This window comes from Pocillopora verrucosa, chromosome 7, assembly GCF_036669915.1.
Source record: "Pocillopora verrucosa isolate sample1 chromosome 7, ASM3666991v2, whole genome shotgun sequence".
Lineage (NCBI taxonomy): Eukaryota > Metazoa > Cnidaria > Anthozoa > Scleractinia > Pocilloporidae > Pocillopora > Pocillopora verrucosa.
Window position 1 is genome coordinate 3,914,908 of NC_089318.1, and position 20,439 is coordinate 3,935,346.

General features: G+C 38.4%; 2 protein-coding genes across 5 annotated transcripts in view; both read left to right on the forward strand.

Moving 5' to 3' along the window:
• The window catches only part of LOC131786555 (DNA helicase MCM8), a 32,380-nt gene extending 31,625 nt beyond the window's left edge, over positions 1–755 (forward strand). For all 3 annotated transcript variants that reach the window (XM_059103607.2, XM_066169622.1, XM_066169623.1), the window contains one exon: positions 134–755. In XM_059103607.2, coding sequence (XP_058959590.2) covers positions 134–250 — 117 coding nt within the window. In that variant the 3' untranslated portion in view covers positions 251–755. The remainder of the gene's footprint in view (positions 1–133) is intronic.
• Positions 756–2,607: 1,852 nt separating this feature from the next.
• On the forward strand, positions 2,608–11,031 carry LOC131786572 (uncharacterized). 2 transcript variants are annotated; one of them, XM_059103624.2, is made up of 6 exons: positions 2,608–2,719; positions 3,373–4,070; positions 5,227–5,452; positions 7,612–7,896; positions 8,705–8,895; positions 9,184–11,031. In XM_059103624.2, the coding sequence occupies exons 1-6, from the start codon at positions 2,641–2,643 to the stop codon at positions 9,985–9,987; spliced, it is 2,283 nt and encodes a 760-aa protein (XP_058959607.2). In that variant the 5' UTR covers positions 2,608–2,640; the 3' UTR covers positions 9,988–11,031. The 2 variants fall into 2 exon arrangements, with proteins under 2 accessions (XP_058959607.2, XP_058959608.2); XM_059103625.2 differs by lacking the exon at positions 2,608–2,719 and adding an exon at positions 3,117–3,195.
• Positions 11,032–20,439: the final 9,408 nt, after the last annotated feature.

Below are 20,439 nucleotides of genomic sequence, written 5' to 3' on the forward strand. Positions count from 1 at the left end.
TCGCAATCATTTAGTGTGTGTCCGAAGTGTCTGGTTTGCCAGCCACTTCTCCTTGAATGATCCACTCAGAGGGATCTTATTTAAAAAAGTTTCAGTCTGAAAAGCACCTTTTTTTCATATTTACTTGTGATAGGATCTACGACTGCAGATTCGTAATTTCGACGACTTTGTTTTCTCCCTGAACAACCAAGGGTTTCTTCTGAAGAAGGGACCGAGAGTCTACCAGCTGCAGACCTCGAACTGCCTGTAATTGATAAGTAAGCTACTGGGGATGTTTGATGGAGATTGTGTCCTGGAAAAGGACAAGACTGTGTGAAAATACTAGACCTGTATCACTGAGGATATTCGGACGAAAGCTTTCTACGTTAAAATAAAAATTTGGTTCCTTAGGTCCTCAAGTTAAGTTACACTCGTGCAGAAGAACTGAGTTATTTAGTTAGTTTCTATGATACAGCCGTGTTTTTTTCCTACAGTACCACAGTAACAAACACATCTAAAAAGTACAAATACTAAATGAAATCACGGATTAAGATTTAATGGCCGAAAGCGCGTCCAAAAAAATCATGTTTCCATTCTTTTAATAATAAAAAAAAAACAATGATGATTATCTGTCTTCAATAAATCAGAAACCACAAACGCGTAATTTTACAATATATTAATAAGAAAATTATGAGTATATTTAAGAATATGTAAAAATTGTTGCATTGCAACATGTAATATTATGAAGTTCCTTATATACGGTGAATTTAATTGAAGAGGCATCTATTAAGGAAACAATGCTTGAAGCGTTCGGTTTTAACTCTAGGTAATATAAAGTCATGCTTGACTCACGGGGCACACGTCTCCTCTTTAGGGGTAGAAAATCATGAAGTACATGATCATCACTGATTACGTTCTTACAAAGCTTAGAGTCCCTATCTTTAATTTAGTCAAGTATAGTTGAGGGCCTTCTTGAGAAACCAGTCGATTCTGTCTAGATATTGTCGCTGGTAAGCTGCACCCCAAACTTCAATCCCATACAAGAATACGGACATGACGAGCGAGTTAAACAAATTATTGAGTTGATCTTTGGAAGATCCATAGGATTTGCATACCCTTAGAATGTACATTTGATTACTGGCTTTGGATAGCATATCGTCGATATGGATGTCCCAGTTCGTAGTATCTTCCTGAAATGTGATTCCTAATAGTTTTAACCATGGCTTCCTTTTATTCCTGGTAATTCTGAAGGGGATAACTTGGTAGTTTTGCCGTGTATGCACATTTCCCATGTTTTGGTAAAATTGAGAGACATCTCGATTGTATCTGCCTACTTCTTCATGTTCTCAACCTCAGCGGGAGCAATATCTGCGCTTTGCCTAACAGGAACACTTATCTTTTCACCCAAGTGTGCGTTTTTTTTTATGATCAGGGGTCCTTTTTTTAACACTCCTGACCGTAACCTGTAGCTTGCCAACAGAATCTCATGAGGGAATATGATCGCTTGTACAGCCGTTCAAAACGCCTCTTCTAATTTAATCATAATAACGAAAGCCAACACCGAGGGAAAAGGGTCGTAGAAAATTTCTCCACTTGGTTAAAGCATCCATTTGACGTTACAACACAACTTGAGAACACCCTTGCGATGTCCACTCACAAGACGATTATTGGCCATGTTACAGTAAACTAGAAAAACATCGGGGCCACCTGCAAATGAATCAAAAATTGTAAATAACTGGGTTTCATTCCCTTCGCAGGTTAGCTAAATTGGTTTAGAGTTACTGTTGTGGGTATGGAAGGAGTCTATTCATCATTGTTGTCGTTTAAGTAATATCGCAATTTTTAAGCTGGTATATCGCTAAAACGAATGCAGAAGAGAAGATTGCTACTCCAACCAACGACATCTTCCGTTTATTAAAAATACCTTAGAATTATCTAAGTGAGGTTATTCTTTTTGCCGTGAAGTTTTTTCTTTTGCTGTGACCCTTTTCTTTTTTGCCGTGAGTCTTTTCGGTCCTTTTTGTCGTGAGGTTTTTTCTTTTGCCGCGAGATTATTTCTTTCGCTGCGAAGTTATTTCTTTTGCCGCGAGGTTATTTTTTTTGCCGGGACAGTTGTGGGCCGCCGTAAGAACGGGTCAAAAGAGTAGGAAAGACTGCATGGCTACCGGAATACAACCGGAATGGTAAGTAGGGCTAATTATTTCCTTTGTGCTTTTCCTTAAACTTTTGGAGAGATTTCCGTCGAACCCCATATTATTCTAAAACAAAGCCGTAGTCTTAAAGGTAATCCGCGACTTTGTCCTCGTTGTCTTGTAACAAAAAAATAATCGTATCGTTCCATATATTTTTCTTTTGCTCCATCGATGTTTGCGAAAGAAAGTTAATTTTCTTAGTTCATTTATTTGATTCTGTATGTTGATATACACACTTTTCCTATCATATATTTATTTGTTTGTTTGTTTGTTTTTTATCCAAAAATATACCTGTTTATCTATCGTTGGGAATGAGGAATCAAGAAATTATCTCAGTAATCACGGTAGGTTCACTTCCGTCACGTGAGAGAATCGTTTCCGGTAAGGTCATAAAACTGTCACGCAATGTCAAGTTGCGCAAGTAGTTAGAGTTGAGAAGCAATTTAAGAAGCCTTTCGTCGATCTTAAGATGATTAGGAGTAGGAAAACGAACGCTACTGCAACAGAGTCGTCTATGGAGGAGAAGGAAGAAAATCCCGGAGTGAAAGGTACGATTACGAAACATTTTATAGCAAAATCTAGCGACAAAAAATTGCACAATCTTTCGATTTTAGATGGCGCTGGTGCCAGGTGTTCCTTAATGTAAATATTTCAAATTGGTAGTTCTTACTTCAAATCGCCCTTGGACCGTTTTTATTTGCTTCATTTAAAAAAAAACCAAGCCGGCACTGATATATTTGGCTATTTGGTCAACCGAAACTAAATCTTATCCTTCCTTCAACACGAGTTCACGTCAAGCAGATAAGCGCTGACCCGTGAAGTTCGCGGTCAATCGGCTACTTGCTATCGGGGCAAGCTGCCAAAATCTTCGATCTGGCGACGGAATTTTAATAACAGCGTTACTGTGGAGAATAAACAAGTAGAAAATTTTGGTTTGGTATCTTTGCGTCAATTGTAGGCATGGCGAGCAGACAGGGACGTGACAGGTGGGAGAGGAGCAGGAACGTGTCGAATTCTTTTTATGGTACCTACCCCTCCCCCTCTAAAATGTTCTTTATAATAACGGTTTGACTGTATTACTCTGGTTTCCCTTAAATACGCAAGTTATTTAGAAGTGCAAATATATGCGGTAAGCAATACCTTACGCTCGTGAAAAACATAACTCGTGTCTTCATAAGTTTTGATTTGTTCGTTTTACCAGATCTGGATGGCGAGGAGACTGGAAACCAATCAAATGGTTTGCACACGAAGACACGACACAGCGACAATGGAAGGAATAGAGATGTGAACTATGGACCTGTTATTACAGTTCTAAAAGCTTTCATTTTGTCCATTTTAGCAATGTTTTCGGCCGGATTTAATGCCCTGAGGGGATTGCCGAGGTATGTCTCTAGATCTGGCTTTGGAAAATATTTTTATTCACCCTCAACTCGATCGACGAGTGCGGCCATGACGAAAGGGATACAATATCAGGATTCGGAAAACACTCGTCCATTTTCATGTTCTGCAGCCCGGTTTGATCCACAAAAACTCCGTGATGTATGGGGTAAACCATCCTTTGATGTGGCGAAAATGACCCATCTGTTGGATCACGATAACCACGACAAGAGAGCGAAATTTCGCAAAATCTTTTCTGAGGATCCTTTGATGACCCCAAAATACAACATTTCCTTGGACGAAGAGAGAGACTTAGCCTTGAAGAGACTGAAGACACTCTGTAACCAAGGATTTATTTCCGTGTTAGACTTCAAAAGCAACCCTCACTGGATCTTTGCAGCCCACGAAATGGCCGCCGTAGTAGATGCGGCAATGGCTACCAAAATGACGGTCCAGTTTAACTTGTTTGGTGGTACTGTGTTGAAGCTGGGCACAGAAAGACACCATGACAAACTATTAGAGGTAGGAACTTTTTACTCGTTTTTCGATTTAGTCAGAGTATTGCTATTTGGTCTTATAAGCCTTACATCCTAATTAATATCAGCTTCTATATTCTCCGTAATCTTACGTAATCTTATATGCCTTACATCTTATCAACAGCTTCTATTTCCTCCGTAATCTTATACGCCTTACACTTTAACATCAGCATCTATTTTCTCCCTAATCTTCTCTGTACATATCCTTTGGCTCTGACCAGGAGAATTCATTTGGTGATCATTTCCTTTATTCTCATGGTTTTCATAAATAATTAAGCAGAAATATTGTAAGGAGAAATTAGACACTGGTCACTCTTAGGGTATTTTTGTTTCCACTTATAACAACACCTTTACCTTTTCAGATAGTAAGTTTTTTTTTACCCTCTCTATGAATTCAACCCTTTAACTCCAGATCAAATTTGTAATTCTCCTTATTGTCAACCATACAATTCTTACAATATTAGTTCAGGGAATTTACTATTGGTTCAACTAATTATCCCCAAATTGACATTTTTCTTTATTCTCATCACTTATCTGGTTGTTATTGTATTGATATTGTAAGGAGAAACTCTCTCTTGGTCACTCATGGGAGTTAAAGGGTTAATGTTGTTTTTAATTGTATATTTGTAAATGATGTATTCATCTACGTGATGAATATGACTGTTAATTGACTAAAAATGAAGGAAAGATTACCATGCCTCTGAACTGGCAAGGGACCATGGATTTCTATAGTTGTTGTAAAATGATTAGCAATTTGCTTAAGATTTTTATTGCATCAATCTGCATGCATCTGTGCTCTTAGCAACAGCAATATTCTTCATTTGTCATGTTGGACTCACTTGGCTGTAGCTTTGACCACAGTGATGACAAATATTGTTGTCTGTGAGAGTACACACCAGGCTATACCACAGTTGACTTTTTAAATTTACTACAACATCTATGTCAAAATTTCCAAGTCATCTATGTTTAAGAGGTGACAAAGGTATTGTGTGACACATTAACATGGGTAAGGTTGTCCGTACTCTTTTCAACAGTGGGAAATTTGCCAAGCAGATTGTGACATTACTGCCAATTGTAGTAAAAAGTTTTTTTTGACTTTAGAACTGATGGCAAGGCCTCTCTTTTCTTTTTGATAAACCAAGGGTATTGATTCATTGGAAGATGTGGGCTGTTTTGGTCTGACAGAACTTGGATACGGAAACAATGCAGTACAGATGGAGACAACAGCCACATATGACAAGGAGACCAAGGAGTTCATTGTCAACACACCAAATGCACTGGCACAGAAATATTGGATCACCAATGGTGCTTGCCATGCCCATCATGTCATTGTCTTCTCTCAGCTTTATATTGATGGTGTCAATCAAGGTAGGAAAATGTCAAGGTTAATTCAATGAATAGATATTTTATACTCTCACTTTTCAGTTGTGAAAGCTAGAGTTTGTATTCAGGGCTCTTAACCATTATTATTTCATGATTCACACCTTTTTCTTTGTTATTCAACAATCTTTATTTGACCTACAACCCTGTTGAATACTAATGAACTGAAAATTCCGGGGAGGGCTTGATAATGTCGCAGAGAAGAGCAGGGCTGTTGAATTGAATATGATTTTAAATGAGGGATTTATCTGTGTAAATCCCTTGTTTCAAGAATTTATCTGTATAAATCCCTCCTTTGGTTGCAATCATTCCATTTCACTCTTCTGCTTATTCAGACAAAGTATGAACTGCCCACAATGTATTTATTCTTGTATTTGGCAGTATTTGAGACTGGTTGTGATCATTCTGTTTCACTCCACTGCTTATTCAGACCAAGTATGAACTGCCCACTGCCCACAATGTATTTATTCTTGTATTTGGTGGTATGCAAGATTCCTTCCTCTTCTCAAGTTCTTCATCGTCAACAATCAAAATCTTCCTTACTACTTCTGGGCAATTCGATGGGTCAGTCTGTCTATCCTTGATGCATTCCTCAGTCACTACTTGTTTTAATTCTTTTGCACATAAATTTCATGGAGCAGGCTCATCACTATCTCATCACTATCTAGGCCGTCTAAAGTAGAATCAATACTAAAATCTTGTTGTAATATTTCTTCCGAAAAACTATTTTGAGTAAGAAAAAGCTCCTTGTCATTATGCATGCTGTCCATAATGCTGGCACAAAAACAGAGAAATGAGTTGTTGGAAAACATTTGTACATGTTTATTGAAAAACTAGTAAACAAGAACAAAAACAAAATACCAAACATAGCAAAAAACAAAGAAAATGCAATGCTAAGTCCCTTGTGGACTCGCTAAAATATCAAAGTACAAAAAAGTTTAGCACTTGTCACAGAGGAATTTGCAACAACTTTTCACAGCTGTGTGAGAAACACACACATCAGGTTGCTTTCATGGTATCTGCTTTGATCCAATGAAAGTGTGACTGTACTAATTAGCCTGTGTTTGGCCCCTTAGAGAAAGGATCATTATATAAAGATCCCTCAGTCAGATAAATACCTTGAACAGAAGTATTAATCCATACACATCCCTCAGCCCTACAGCCCTCGGGATGTATATGGATTAATACCTCCATTTTTGGTATTTATCTCTTACAAATTCATATTTTCTATACTGCCCTGTTTAATTTTCCTTTGGTACTGACAAGGAGAATTTGTTTCACAATTAAGATCTTCATAAATTGGTTATCATTTCCTTTATTCTTATAACCTTTGTATTTGATTTAATGGTGATACTGTAAGAAAAAATTGGAGGCCAGTCACTAAGGGTTTGAAAGATTAACAATTATTAAAATGAGAATGTATCTTGAGTTTTCATAACTTTGGAGATTTCCTATCCATCCTGCATTTGTGAGCTGAGGCTATGCAAGCATGTAAACATGCCTCTAATGCTTTTATAACATATTTCTGATGCACATGTACAAATTGTAAACATTGCCTGTGTTTACAGTTACATGCTCTCATTTAACCCTTAAACTCCCAAAATCTGATTGTTAATTCTCTCCTCTAGCTGCTACACATTTCCTTGTTAATTAGTTATGAGAGCCTGGTGCTAGATCAAGATAGCAGCTTCTACCTGATAAGTTAGAGTATTCTCAGTACCTGTTTGCTGAATAATGTATGGACATTATAGGGGAAAGTTTCATGTTAATCACTTCTGGGAGTTAAAGGGTTAAACAAACCATTAACTAATGAGATTGTAAAAGCAAAAGTGTTCGTTTCACATTCCTAAGACATAATGGAGAAGAAACTGACTGAAGTGTTATTGGTTTCTCTTGGAAAATATTCCAACTGAATTGCTCAGCTTTCATCAGTCGGAATGAGTGGTTACACAGCATAAAACTATGTGCATGTAATCAATTGCTCAGAGTGACCCTTCAATGAGAATATGGATTCATATCTCTGGAAGCTTTTTCCCCTTGTTCCTGTTAGTGATGGATGTCTCATCTTTACCTCTAGATATCATCACAGTGTGCACTGTACCTGAGTCATGTTACAAATCATATTCCAACAAAATTGATTGTTTCAGGTATCCATGGTGTGCTGGTTCCCATCAGAGACAAGAACCTTAATGTGATGCCTGGAGTTCAGATTCATGACATGGGACATAAAATGGGTCTGAATGGAGTGGACAATGCTAAGTTCTTCTTCAGCAATGTCCGTGTACCCAGAGAAAACCTGCTCAACTTGTATTCTGATGTTGAAGAGGATGGAACATACAAGACAAACATAGAAGGAAGTATTCGGAAACGTTTCTTGACTGTAGCAGACCAGCTTCTCTCAGGCCGTCTGTGTATAGCCAGCATGTCACAAGGTACTGTTTATTGGGTGGCTTACTATATCCCAAGTACTAAAGCTCTGGGCCCAGTTGTATAATGGATGGATAATGCTATCCAAGAGATAAATTGCAATGTGGTGGATAAGCAAATGCAAAATCTTTAGCATTGTCTGCTGTACAGCAATTTATCTGGTGGATAGTGTTATCTAACCTTCGAACTTTTTGGGCCTGGTGCACTAATCAGCCTTACCCCCCCCCCCCCCCTCCCCCCCTCCTTTCACTGATCTCTATAACTGCTTTTGTGTTTTTTCTTAAGATGTGACATTTGCAAACATCCAATTTGAACTAAATTTGATAAACACTACAGAACCACTTGTGGGAGATATGGTGTTCTAATGGTTAGTGCACTGGATCCTAGGTCGAAAAAATCCAGTTTCAAGACCTTGCAGAGCCATCGTGTTGTGTTCTTTTGCAAAGCACTCTCCTTCAGAGTGCCTCTCTTCACCCAGGAGTATAAATGAGTAGTGAATCGTCAGGGAAGCCTGATGAAATTTTGGGGAGGTAACCTTGCAAAGAATCGGCATCCTCTCCAGAGGGGAAGGTTTATCTGTAACATCTGGAATTTAGTGTTGCCTTGACTTGAATGGGCTTTGTAGGCTCAGAGTTTAGTTGTCTACACCCATACACTCTGTTCTGGACTTTTGCACCACACACATCCAAGCTAAAGAACTGTATGCTAGTTGCAGCCTTCATAGATGTGCACTTCTTTATTTTATATGATGTTCTTCTACCCACTGTAAAGAACAAGCACAGGAAATAGCGGTATGTCTTATTATGTTTTAAGGAGCAGCCAAAGCTTGTCTTGCCATTGCCATCCGCTACTCAGCAACTCGCCTTACAGTGGGTCCTGATGGCAAATCTGACACACCCATTCTCAAGTATCAGCTCCAACAGAACGCTCTGGTGCCACTTCTGGCTGCTACTTACGCCATGGATTTTGCATTGCAATATATAAAAGATCGCTGGGCTTTTCAGGTACTGTGGCCTTGCAAAACGTCTTGTGTCTAGCAAAGAATGATTGGAACATTACGTGTATTTTTGTCCTTGTTTTTTAGTGAACAATGTTATTATTCCACTCTCGGAAGTTGCATATGGGATATCCGAACTATAGCCTCCGTTTGGTATCTTGAAAATACGCTTATCTGTTCCAACGAGTGAACAGTTTTGCGAGAGTAAAGCTCGAGGAAAACTGTGAGCAACAGAGGCTCAGCGAGGTCCTGATACAGCTTTGTTTAAGATCTTATCATTCCATTTCCTTCATAGGCAGCTGATGGATCTGAGAATGCGGATGTGGTGATTATGTGTTGTGTTATAAAGGCTATAACTGGCTGGCATGTTGCTGAAACAGCTGCCATTTCCCGCGAGAGGTGTGGGGGCCAAGGGTATCTGTCCTGTAACAAGTTTGGCAGTGGTATCGCTGGTTCGCATTCCTCCATGACAGCCGAAGGGGACAACTCAGTCCTGATGCAGAAGGTGGCTTCAGAAAGGCTGATGAGTCTCAAGCCATCCATGTTGGAGGTAGCGGCCAGCTATGTGCCGAAGGCTGTGACCCGGATCTTCGGTTGGGCCAATCTCAACAACCCGAAATACTTGCAGGAGCTTTTAGAGTCACGAGAGAAAGATCTATTTTTGAGCCTTGGAATGAAGATGATGAAGGCTGGGAAGGAGGGGAGATTTGACACCTGGATGTACATGGAACAGGATCTTGTCCAAGCTGCTGCTCGTGCGTATGGTGAACGACTCATCAGTGAATGTTTTGGCAAAGCTCTTGACAAAGCCGACCCTGGTCTGCAACCAGTTCTCCAGAAACTTCATCATCTCTATCAGATGTCAGTCATCAAGAAGGATCTCGGCTACTTCACCACCTCGGGGCTGATGTCCACGTGGACTGGGGCTAAAGTTGGGAAGGCAGCTGCTGACCTGTGTCGAGAAGTGGCACCGCAGGCCACTGCACTGTGTGATGCATTTGGATTCACCGACGAAATGCTTAATGCCCCAATTGCCAGAGACTGGGTCAAATATAATGCAGTAGATAACAAAGGGGAAGTCGAAGGTGTGCAGTATTGATGCTGCCACCCGAAATTCGCTCAATCTTGTGAACGAACCCTTTTTTTTCTGAAAGCTCCTGAAACAAAATTTGTCGTAAATTAGAATCACAGTGAACCATGTTCCTCAGGTGTATGCGCTAATAAAATAATTCCTCAATAGTTATTTAAGTGTTGGCTTTCTCTACTAGCAAGAAGTCATGTTTCGTCGTTGGGGATTTGGTTTGTTTCACTTATTTAGTGTTAGAAAGAAGAGGAACTGAGCTGAGCTATTTAATAAGCCATCGTGCATTTAAATAGGGGATGGGGAGGGGGGTAAGTTTCTGAAGAAACTGCCGTGCTGCGTCGGTGGGGTGGGTTCGGTGGACGTTTCGAGCGTTAGCCCTTCACTCTGGGAGGAGTTTTCATCTCCAACATGCGTGAATGTTTCTTTTCATCACATCTCCCTTTACTACAAACGAAGATTTAGAAGGGAGCCAACATTTATACCAAAGTTTAATTCGAATCTACGACGTAATAATACATATCGATTCAAAGAACGATCAAGAATTCTAATGTCAGAGGAAGGAAAGTGACAGAATATTTTGATTTTCAGAATTTATTTTCTCTCTCTGTTATAGGGGGTGGGGTGAGGGCGGGGGGGGGAGGAGGAGGTTGAATCAAATCCACCGAGAGATGGGGATGTGAGTCCATTAATGGACGTGCCCATTTTTCGGCTACGTAGGTGCACTAATTTTTATTAGATCCTGGGTTAAATTTTTGGCAGGGCAATTTTTTATTTGAGGTTAAAGAAAAAGGCTTAAACCCCTGTGTCAGCTGTGACACCTAGAACCGGAACCTTTTAGTGATACTTTTTCATCATAATGGCCTAGGGGTCTACATATTTAATCTTTGTTGTATTATGATCTAAAGTGCAGGAACAGAATTGAGGACTAAGATAAAGTATTCCCTTCCTGAGTTAGGCGGTCATATAATAGTGGTTGACTTAAACATGTCTTCACTATACACGTGATTATTTATTGATTCATTTTGAAATAAAGTCTTGAGATAACTTTGTCGCACGAAAGATGCGTTTTTGTCATTAGTAGGTTGTGGTTGTGAGTCATTTTCAGCCGTGTAGAGATATCACATAACTTCACTCTCCTTACTCTACACTCTCTTTCCTTTGTCAACCAAAAAAAGGGGTAATAATGATTTACAAAGGAACGAGGATTGCAAACAGAAAACTTGGAGAGTCTTAAACTTTGGAAGACATCTGACGTGTAATTTTTCATCCATGGCTAAGTAATTTTTCAAAGGATTAAAGGGAGTAAGATTCTGAAGAAACTGTGATGCTCCGTCGGTGGGAGAGTAAAACAGGGTAATTTAGTATTATCAACTGGGTTGATAACGTAAATTGGCCATCGTAAAGAGTTTAAAAGCTGACGTTTCGAGCGTTAGCCCTTCGTCTACTGCTCCGACGAAGGGCCGTTATTTGAAAAAAAAATAACTCAAAAACAAGCCGTGCACTCTTATCAGTAATTGCTATAGCAACAATATTTAGGTTTTGAAAGAGTCGTCCATAGTAGTCCAAGGCTGTAGGTTTTTTACCTTCTACCGAGTGCTCTGTGATAAAAATTTGCCAAGGGAGAAATTACATATGCATATGTAATATCCAAAGCCTTGTAAAGTACTCTGTAGAGCCACCTTAAATATATTTCTTGAAATGAACGACACTTTTAAAATAAAAAAAAACATGTTTCGACGGTTCTTCTGTCATCGTCAGTTCTATGCGCTCATATTTCTCTGCTATGTCGTGGATGATATGAGTACATAGAACTGAAGATGGCAGAAGAACTCTGGAATCATGTTTTTTATTATAAAAGTGTCGTTCATTTTCTTGAATACGTTACATATCTGCTTCTATCCAGATCTTTTGGTAATATTATCCACGACATAGCAGAGAAATATGAGCACATAGAACTGAAGATGACAGAAGAACTGTGAAAACATGTATTTTTAATTTTAGAGGTGTCGTTCATTTTCTTAAATTCGTTACATATCTGCTTCTTTAAGCACAGGTATCACCTCTGATAGGTTGATAAATATTGCAGTTTAATATGAGACCAGATAAGGCATAAGTATAGAATCACTTCTGAGAGGGAGGTTTCGAAAACAATCAGTATAGTTATTAAATATGTTAAATATTCCATCATGATATTGGCAATATCATTCACGATATAGCAGAGAAATATGAGCACATAGAACTGAAGATGACAGAAAAACTGTGGAAATATGTTTTTTAATTTTAAAAGTGTCGTTCATTTTCTTAAACTCATTACATATCTGCTTCTATCCAGATCTTTTGACAATATCATCCACGACATAGCAGAGAAATATGAGCACATAGAACTGAAGATGACAGAAAAACTGTGGAAACATGTATTTTTAATTTTAAAAGTGTCGTTTATTTTCTTAATTAATTCATTACATATTTGCTTCTATAAGCACAGGTATCACCTCTGATAGGTTGATAAATATTGCAATTTAATATGAGACCAGACAAAGCGTAGGTGTAGTATCATTTCTGAGCGGGAGATTTCGAGAATAATCAATACAGTAATTAAATACAATAAATATTCCAGATAATAAACGTTGATATAACTTTTCAGTATTACTACACTTGTTCGGTAACGCTAAGTAAATCAATTATCACACTGTTTGGAAAAAAATTACCCATGCTTCATAGATATCTGAGTTGTATTTTTTCTTCGAACTATTCCTTTATGGCTCTAATCAATTTCCGTCTTCGACAGTCTTGTGGTTTTTTTTTTAAAAAACGTCTTGTTTTTTTTTTATGTCGATCTGGTAACTTCTTTTACAGAACCCCTTGGGATTATATTTGAGTGACAGTGTGTTCTGGTTTTGGTTTGTATAAAAACTCAAGGGCAAAACGACAATCGTTTATAAGAAGTGTCCTTCCCGGAGAATTGAGACAGAACACACCCAAGGTAGGTTATGGTTCGTCTTAGAATGCTAAGCTGATCCAAGTTTATAAGAACAGAGACCACATAAAATCCAAAAATCCTGACCTTCACCCTGTTTCGTATGTAAAACCTTTACCACATGATCCTCGAAGAAACCGCGAGGGAAACTCTTAGAACAAAATCTGCTGTAAGAAAAAAACAGTTATTACCTTACTTGAGAATTTCAAGATTATCTAAATTTGATGAATTCACTTCTTCTGCCATTCACGCCCGTTACTGCTTTAATAAGTCGTTCATTTCGTTTATCACTCCCATGATTACAGACTTAGTTGGGCTTCCACTCAAATATATCATTCTTCACTACTTTTTGTGTGCTTTTTCAGTTTCGTACTTTTTTACATTCAATCACCATTATTTATGGTTGATTTAACCAAATCCTGATCCACGGATGTAACGTAATGTTTGAATGGGGTGAAATTATAAATTCTATCTTATTTTTGTCTCTCTGTAGATATTTGCTAAACATGAGAAACTTGGTCATTTTGTTGATTTTTGTGAGCTGCGCATTGTCTGTGGCAATGGCTGGTAAGTGCAGAACGAAGCTTAAAATTCTTTCAAGGGACTCTGAATGCGAAGGAGGAGAGTTTGTGAGCTAGAGTTGGTTGGTTACAGCTCCCTACCCCATGAAACTTTCAACATTGGAGAATGGTGGGGCGTGATCTAGGAAACTTTCGTCAGCTCGGTGACCAAGGCTAGGGCTCGCCACGTTATGCTCGATATGCTCTTTACACCTTAGTTTACTGATAGCAACCTTACAAGTATAAATCTCTTTGATACTTTATCCACGAGTTGGCCACAGGCGCCCTTTAATTGTTTGCTTTTTCAGTTTTGTACATTTTTGTAAGCATAATGCTTGATTCTTTTTCCTCGCTGTTAAGCTCAAAATTATGCCGGCATTAGGTAAGATACTCAAACCAAGGCCCAGACTGATAGAACTGAATCTCTTGCGGATAGTAAGTGAAGGGAGAGGTAAACGAGCAACGAAGAGCGTCGGGTAAAATCGTAGTTTTTTCTAAAAAAAGCAAGGAAATATTATTCAAAGAGAAATGTAAAAGAAGTCTGACTCACATTATTCTATAGCAGTGAGTTTATGTTTCCATTGCTCTACCTTTTTTGTAAGGATATCGACGACCTTTCTAAATCCTTGGCATCGAGCGGTGAATGCCAAAATGATCCACAGTCCATGCTGTTCAAATGCCCCAGAAGTTGCGGAGTCTGTCCAGGTATACATGATGCTCAAGAAGTGAAATAGATTATCCATAACGTTTTAAAATTTTGTGATAATAGATTCATGTAATACTTTTTTTCCTCTTTCTTATGCTTATATTTTGATTCTGCTGCCAATTTGGGGAGGCGAAATTAAGAAAAAAAAATGTCTGGCAGCACGTGAGACCAGGCATGAAGAGATCCTGATTCAGAGAAATGTGACTCAAACAGAAATGTTGATGAAATCTGATAACATTAAGCGATGCACTTACATGTATATTGCTTTACTTTTCCGTCAGCTTGCGAGTATAAGAACGAAAATTGTAAACCCCAGGCATTGCACGGTGGATGCAAAAAAAACCCAATTTACATGGTGATCAATTGCCCCAAAAGTTGCAGAATCTGTCCAGGTATGCATAATGCTCAAGAAGTGAAATAAATTACCCATAACGTTTAAAAATTTTGTAATAATAGATCCATGTAATGCTTTTTTCTCTCTTTCTTGTGCTTACATTTTGATTCAGCTGACAATTCATATACACCAATAGGCATTCCCTGACTTTTCAATCATAATGTTATTCTTCAATAAACGTTCAAGCTCTTCCCCCCCCCCCTTTCTTCTCCTTCTCCGACGGCCACCTCTACATAACTGTTAGCTTTCTTTGTAGTCAATATGCCGGTTCAGCATTAAATTTGGGTGATTTGTGTAAAGACATCAAACAAAAAGACCTTTTGTGTTTATTAGCGCATGCCATATACCACAATGGGTGGGTTCTCGTTGAATTTAATTGCAACCCTCTGTATAGTCCCTAGTAATAACAGCTCTTCTCCTCACTGAAATGACTTACATGGGAATTAATTCCCAAGGAACGAGTGGAGGGGCGGAATTAGGTAAAAAGAAAAGGTCCGGCTGCACGGGTGACCAGGCATGAAGAGATCCTGATTCAGGGGAATGTCATTCAAACAGAAATGTTGATGAAATCTGATAACATTAAGCGATGCACTTACATGTATATTGTATTATATTTTACCGTCAGCTTGCAGGGATAAGAACAAACATTGTAAATCCTGGGCATTGAGCGGTAAATGCGGAACAAATCCAAATTACATGCTGTTCAATTGCTCCGAAAGTTGCAAAGTCTGTCCAGGTATGCATGATGCTCAAGAAGTGAAATAGATTACCCATAACGTTTAAAAATTTCGTAATAATAGATCCATGTAATGCTTTTTTCTCTCTTTCTTGTGCTTACATTTTGATTCTGCTGCCAATTCATATACACCAATAGGCATTCCCTCACTTTTCAATCATAATGTTATTCTTCAAAAAAACGTTCAAACTCTTTCCCCTCCACCCCTCCCCCCCTTCTCCTTCCCCGACGGCCTCCTCTACATTACTGTTAGCTTTCTTTGTAGTCAATAGGCCGGTTCAGCATTAAATTTGGGTGATTTGTGTAAAGACATCAAAGCAAAAAGACCTTTTGTGTTTATTAGCGCATGCCATGTACCACAATGGGTGGGTTCTCGTTGAATTTAATTACTATCCTCTGTGTAAGCCCTCGCTCGTTCTCTTACTGAAACGACTTACATGGGAATAAATTCACAAGGAACGAGTGGGGAGGTGAAATTAGGAAAAAAACGGTCCGGCAGCACAGGTGACCAGGCATGAAGAGATCCTAATTCAGAGAAATGTGACTCAAACAGAAATGTTGATGAAATCTGATAAGATTAAGCGATGCACTTACATTTATATTACTTTACTTTTTTTCCGTCAGCTTGCACGAACAAGAACAAACTCTGTAAATTCTGGGCATTGGTCGGTAGATGCAAAAAAATTCCAAAGTTCATGCTGTTCAATTGCCCCAAAAGTTGCAGAGTCTGTTAGGTATGCATGCGCACAAGTAATTGTTAAAAAAATCAAATAGAATAGTGGAAACCTTAAAAGGTTTTGAAATTTTGTGTTTCTTTTTAATGGTATGTTAAATTCTCTTACTAATTTACGTGTAGTGATGAGCATTCTTTTCTTTTAAAAAAGTCACAGAGATTTACTCTCTCTCGAAAAAAGTGCGATTTGTCACCCTGTCCTTCTTACCAGCTGTCCTTTTAAATTCATCAATGTGGGTTAAATGGTTTTTAAATGGCTTTTATAAAAGGGAAAAAGACCAATGTGAGTAAATTAGAGGAAAATGCACAATCACGCTCGCTGCAGAACGAACGAGAACCTCCCCCCTTTCGGTATTTAAATTGAGAGGTCTCTAATGAGATACGAAGGAGTTCAAAAGGAAAACGAGGACAGTGGTAGGAGAAATTTCCAATTTCAAGAAAAATTGACTTAAGTGGGTGAGACTTCGAAAATGCAATTCAGCTATAGAACAAACCTCAGCCTTCGGTGAATCACGGTGGTGTTTTGTTTTGTTTTTTCTTATTGCAGAATCGAAGTGAAACACATCTGACCTGTCTTCTTCCTGATCAGATGGAAAAGATTTGAGCCAGTAGTCTTATTTTGCCAGCATAATTTGGATTGGGTGAAGGAAAATGCTGGGTTCCCAATGTAAGGGTTTTTTTTTCGCTGTGCTTATTGTAGAATTTCAAGCCTCATCATCTGGAAAATAAAACAAATGATTAACTCAAAGGTTATGGTTGATTCTCTTTGTTATTAGCAACTATTTCTCAATTAACCCCAAGAGGTTCAAAACAAGGAAAGACGAAGGGGAAGAGACAAATTGGTTGAAATTGAAAAATAAGTCGCGTTGATATGGCAGTTTAACTTAAACCGACCATTTTTTTTTATCTACCTACAGACGGGATGGCCCAATAGTCAATGCGCTGGATTTCGTTTCGAGAGGTCTGGGTTCGAGACCTGACCGGGTTTTGTGTTGTGTTCCTGGGCAAAACACTTTATTCTCACAGTACCTCTCTCTACCCAGGAGTATAAAAGGGTACCGAGGAATTATTAGGGAAGATGAAATGCCTTACGGTATACTGGCATCCCATCATGCCAAGGGAACCGAGTTAAACCATAGCTGGGTGGGCCACGTGACTCGAATACAGACATTTACATTTTTTCCCCGCCTACATCTACAAAATACATACTTGATTTAAATTCGACGCTGTTTCACAATTCTATTTTCATATTTTCTTTGTGAATCTACCAAACTAATGATATCATATCAAGAAATTGAAGACCGGCAAACTGTGCAAATAAAATAAACATTCCGAAAATCAATGTTTTTTTTGTCAATGCAAAGCAAACATGAGACTGAGCCAGTGTTATTAATTGAGCTAAATGAAAAAAAATTATGACAGTAATAGATTAACTGCCTCTTGGTTTTCTGGATAAAGTGATAATGAAATGGCTTAATACGCGCAACAGATTGAAGGTCAGTGTATAATGATTATTCGAAAACTAAACTCTTCTCCAGCAATAGTTTACGCAACACCAAGAAAAACCATAAATCGAACTCGTAGATTGAACCAGTTAACAAGACAGTGTTTTTCTTATTTTCATGGGCCGTTACGCCTAACGACAAGTAGGAGAGTGAAAGCAGGCTCAGATCAAATAATGAAAATAACTGAAATTAAAGTGGCACCAAATAACTGATCGAAAACTGAGGGTTGCAGGAGATTCTGCGTTCGCACAAAAATATTCATACATTTATTGATGCTGCCACCCGGAATTTGCTCAACCTTGTAAACGAACCTTTTTTTTTAAAGCTCCTAGAACAAAATTTGTCGTAAATCAGAATCGCAGGAAATCATATTCCTTACGTTTATGCGCTAATACAATAGGTCCTCCATAACAATTTAAGTGTTGGCTTTCTCTACTAGCAAGAAGTCGTGTTTCGTCGTTGGGGATTTGGTTTGTTTGACTTATTCAGTATGAGAAGGAAGAGGAACTGAGCTGAGCTATTAAATAAGCTATCGTGCATTTGACTACGGGGTGGGTAGGTAGGGGGGGTAAGTTTCTGAAGAAACTGCGGCGCTGCGTCGGTGGAGTGGGTTCGGTGGACGTTTCGAGCGTTAGTATTTCACTCTGGGGGGATGGTAGCAGTCAAGTTTGGCAAGTTTTCATTTCCAACATACGTGAATGTTTGATTTTATCGCATCTTCCTTCACTAGATTTAGAAGGAAGCCAACATTTATACCAAAGTTTAATTCGAATCTATGACGTAATAACACGTATCGATTCAGAGAACGATCAAGAATTCTAATGTCAGAGGAAGGAAAGGAACGAAATATTGTGATTTCCTCTCTCTTTTATAGGGGGGTGGGGTGAGGAGGTTGAATCAAATCCACCGAGAGATGGGGATGTCAGTCCATTAGTGGACGTGCACATTCTTCAGTTGTGTAGGTTCACTAATTTTTATTCGATCCTGGGTTAAATTTTTGGCAGAGTGATTTTACATTTGAGGTTAAAGAAAGAGGCTTAAACCCCTTCAGCTGTGACACCTACAACCGGAACCTTTTTGTGATACTTTTTCATAATAATGGCTTAGAGGTCTGCATATTTAATCTTTGTTGTATTATGATCTAAAGAGCGGGAACAGAATTGAGGACAAAGATAAATTAGTCTGTTCCTGAATGAGGAGGTCATATAATAGTGGTTGACTTATATATGTCTTCACTATACACGTGATTATTTATTGATTCATTTTGAAATAAAGTCTTGAGATTAATTTGTCCCACGAAGGATTCGTTTTTGTCATTGGTAGGTTGTGGTTGTAATTCATTTTCAGCCGTGTTGAGATATCACATAACTTCACTCTCCTTACTCTTCACTCTCTTTCCTTTGTCAACCAAAAATGGGGTAATAATGATTTGCAAAGGAACGACGATTGCAAACAATTAACTTGGAGAGTCTTAACAGACATTTTGACGTGTAATTTTACTTCCGTGGCTAAGTAACATTTAAAATGAATAAAGAGGGTAAGTTTCTAAAGAAACTGTGATGCTACGTCGGTGGGAGAGTATAACAATGTAATTTGGTATTATCAACGGGGTTGATAACGTAAATTGGCCATCGTAAAGAGTTTAGAAGCTGACGTTTCGAGCGTTGTAGTTTCTCGTCACGTTGAATACCATATTTACACGAGTTAGCGTCCCCCCTACCCCCGATAAGTGCCGCGGCCGAAGTTCGCTACACCTAAGTCGATTTCGCTAACATTATACTATTACTATGACTATTTCAATACTTTATTTACCACAGAAGCACCCAGCCACTTGTACAATTATGTAATTTTAAACGTTTATATCTGGAGTTTCTAACTTTCATAGGTAATATTCATACTCATGTAAATCTCGATCGTTTGTTGTTGTAAGTCTACGCCTAAGTTTAGAACGCAAAGTTAATGCTCGGGGGGACATTTCTTGTCTAAGTGTAATATGCTGCGAATATCTTAACTAACGAAAACATTTCCAGACGTTGACTTTCACTATTTCAAATCTAGTTACTTGTATATAGAATCTTGAGCAGATGAGATGAGTTGCTGGCCGTACATATAGAGTACATTTTGGCGACCGAAGCTACGAGTAGAAGGTATTGAGAGATTGCAGTAATTATTACTTATTGTGATTTAAAAAGCTATTCAGGGGTTTGCTGATGTAGCGAGCTCGAAGTTGAATATTGAGAACATGAAGCGAACATGTAGTTGAATAGCTTAATATAGCGAACACGTAGCGAACATGTAGCGAACACGTAGCGAACATGTAGCGAACATGAAGCGAACATGTAGCGAACATGTAGCGAACATGTAGCGAACATGTAGCGAACATGTAGCGAACATGTAGCGAACATGTAGCGAACATGAAGCGAACATGTAGCCAACGGGAACTTAGCGAAAAAATATAAAACTTCGGTTTCACCAAAAGCACTCGCACGTTTCATTCTGAAAAGCCTCTTGTCACTTCCAGAAATTAAACTTTTTTTGGAGAATATAACAGACTTCTTCTTACGTTTTATTATTTTTAGCATAATTATTCCCTTTTAAAGAGATGTTTCTTTTCATCTCTCCTCCAATATATTTCTCAGAACTCTGGGACTCTAATGTGAGTCGATTATAATTAAGGATTTCATGCAGAAAGAGGGAACAATTCTGCATTTTGTCTTGTGAAAACCATATAACACGAAACCATAGGGCACGATTTTCAGCTCTTTTAAACAATCACAGTTAGCCTTTTTAAATAACGAATCACAAAAAATAGAATCACACGAATCTTTCACCGATTCTCCAATTAAAAATGTACTT

Excerpts from the sequence above, each read along its gene's own strand:
- LOC131786572 (XM_059103624.2), top strand. The coding sequence starts at position 2,641 with ATGATTAGGAGTAGGAAAACGAACGCTACTGCAACAGAGTCGTCTATG. Across the intron at positions 4,071-5,226 it reads ACCATGACAAACTATTAGAG|GGTATTGATTCATTGGAAGA; the intron begins GTAGGAACTTTT and ends TGATAAACCAAG. Across the intron at positions 8,896-9,183 it reads AAGATCGCTGGGCTTTTCAG|GCAGCTGATGGATCTGAGAA; the intron begins GTACTGTGGCCT and ends TTTCCTTCATAG.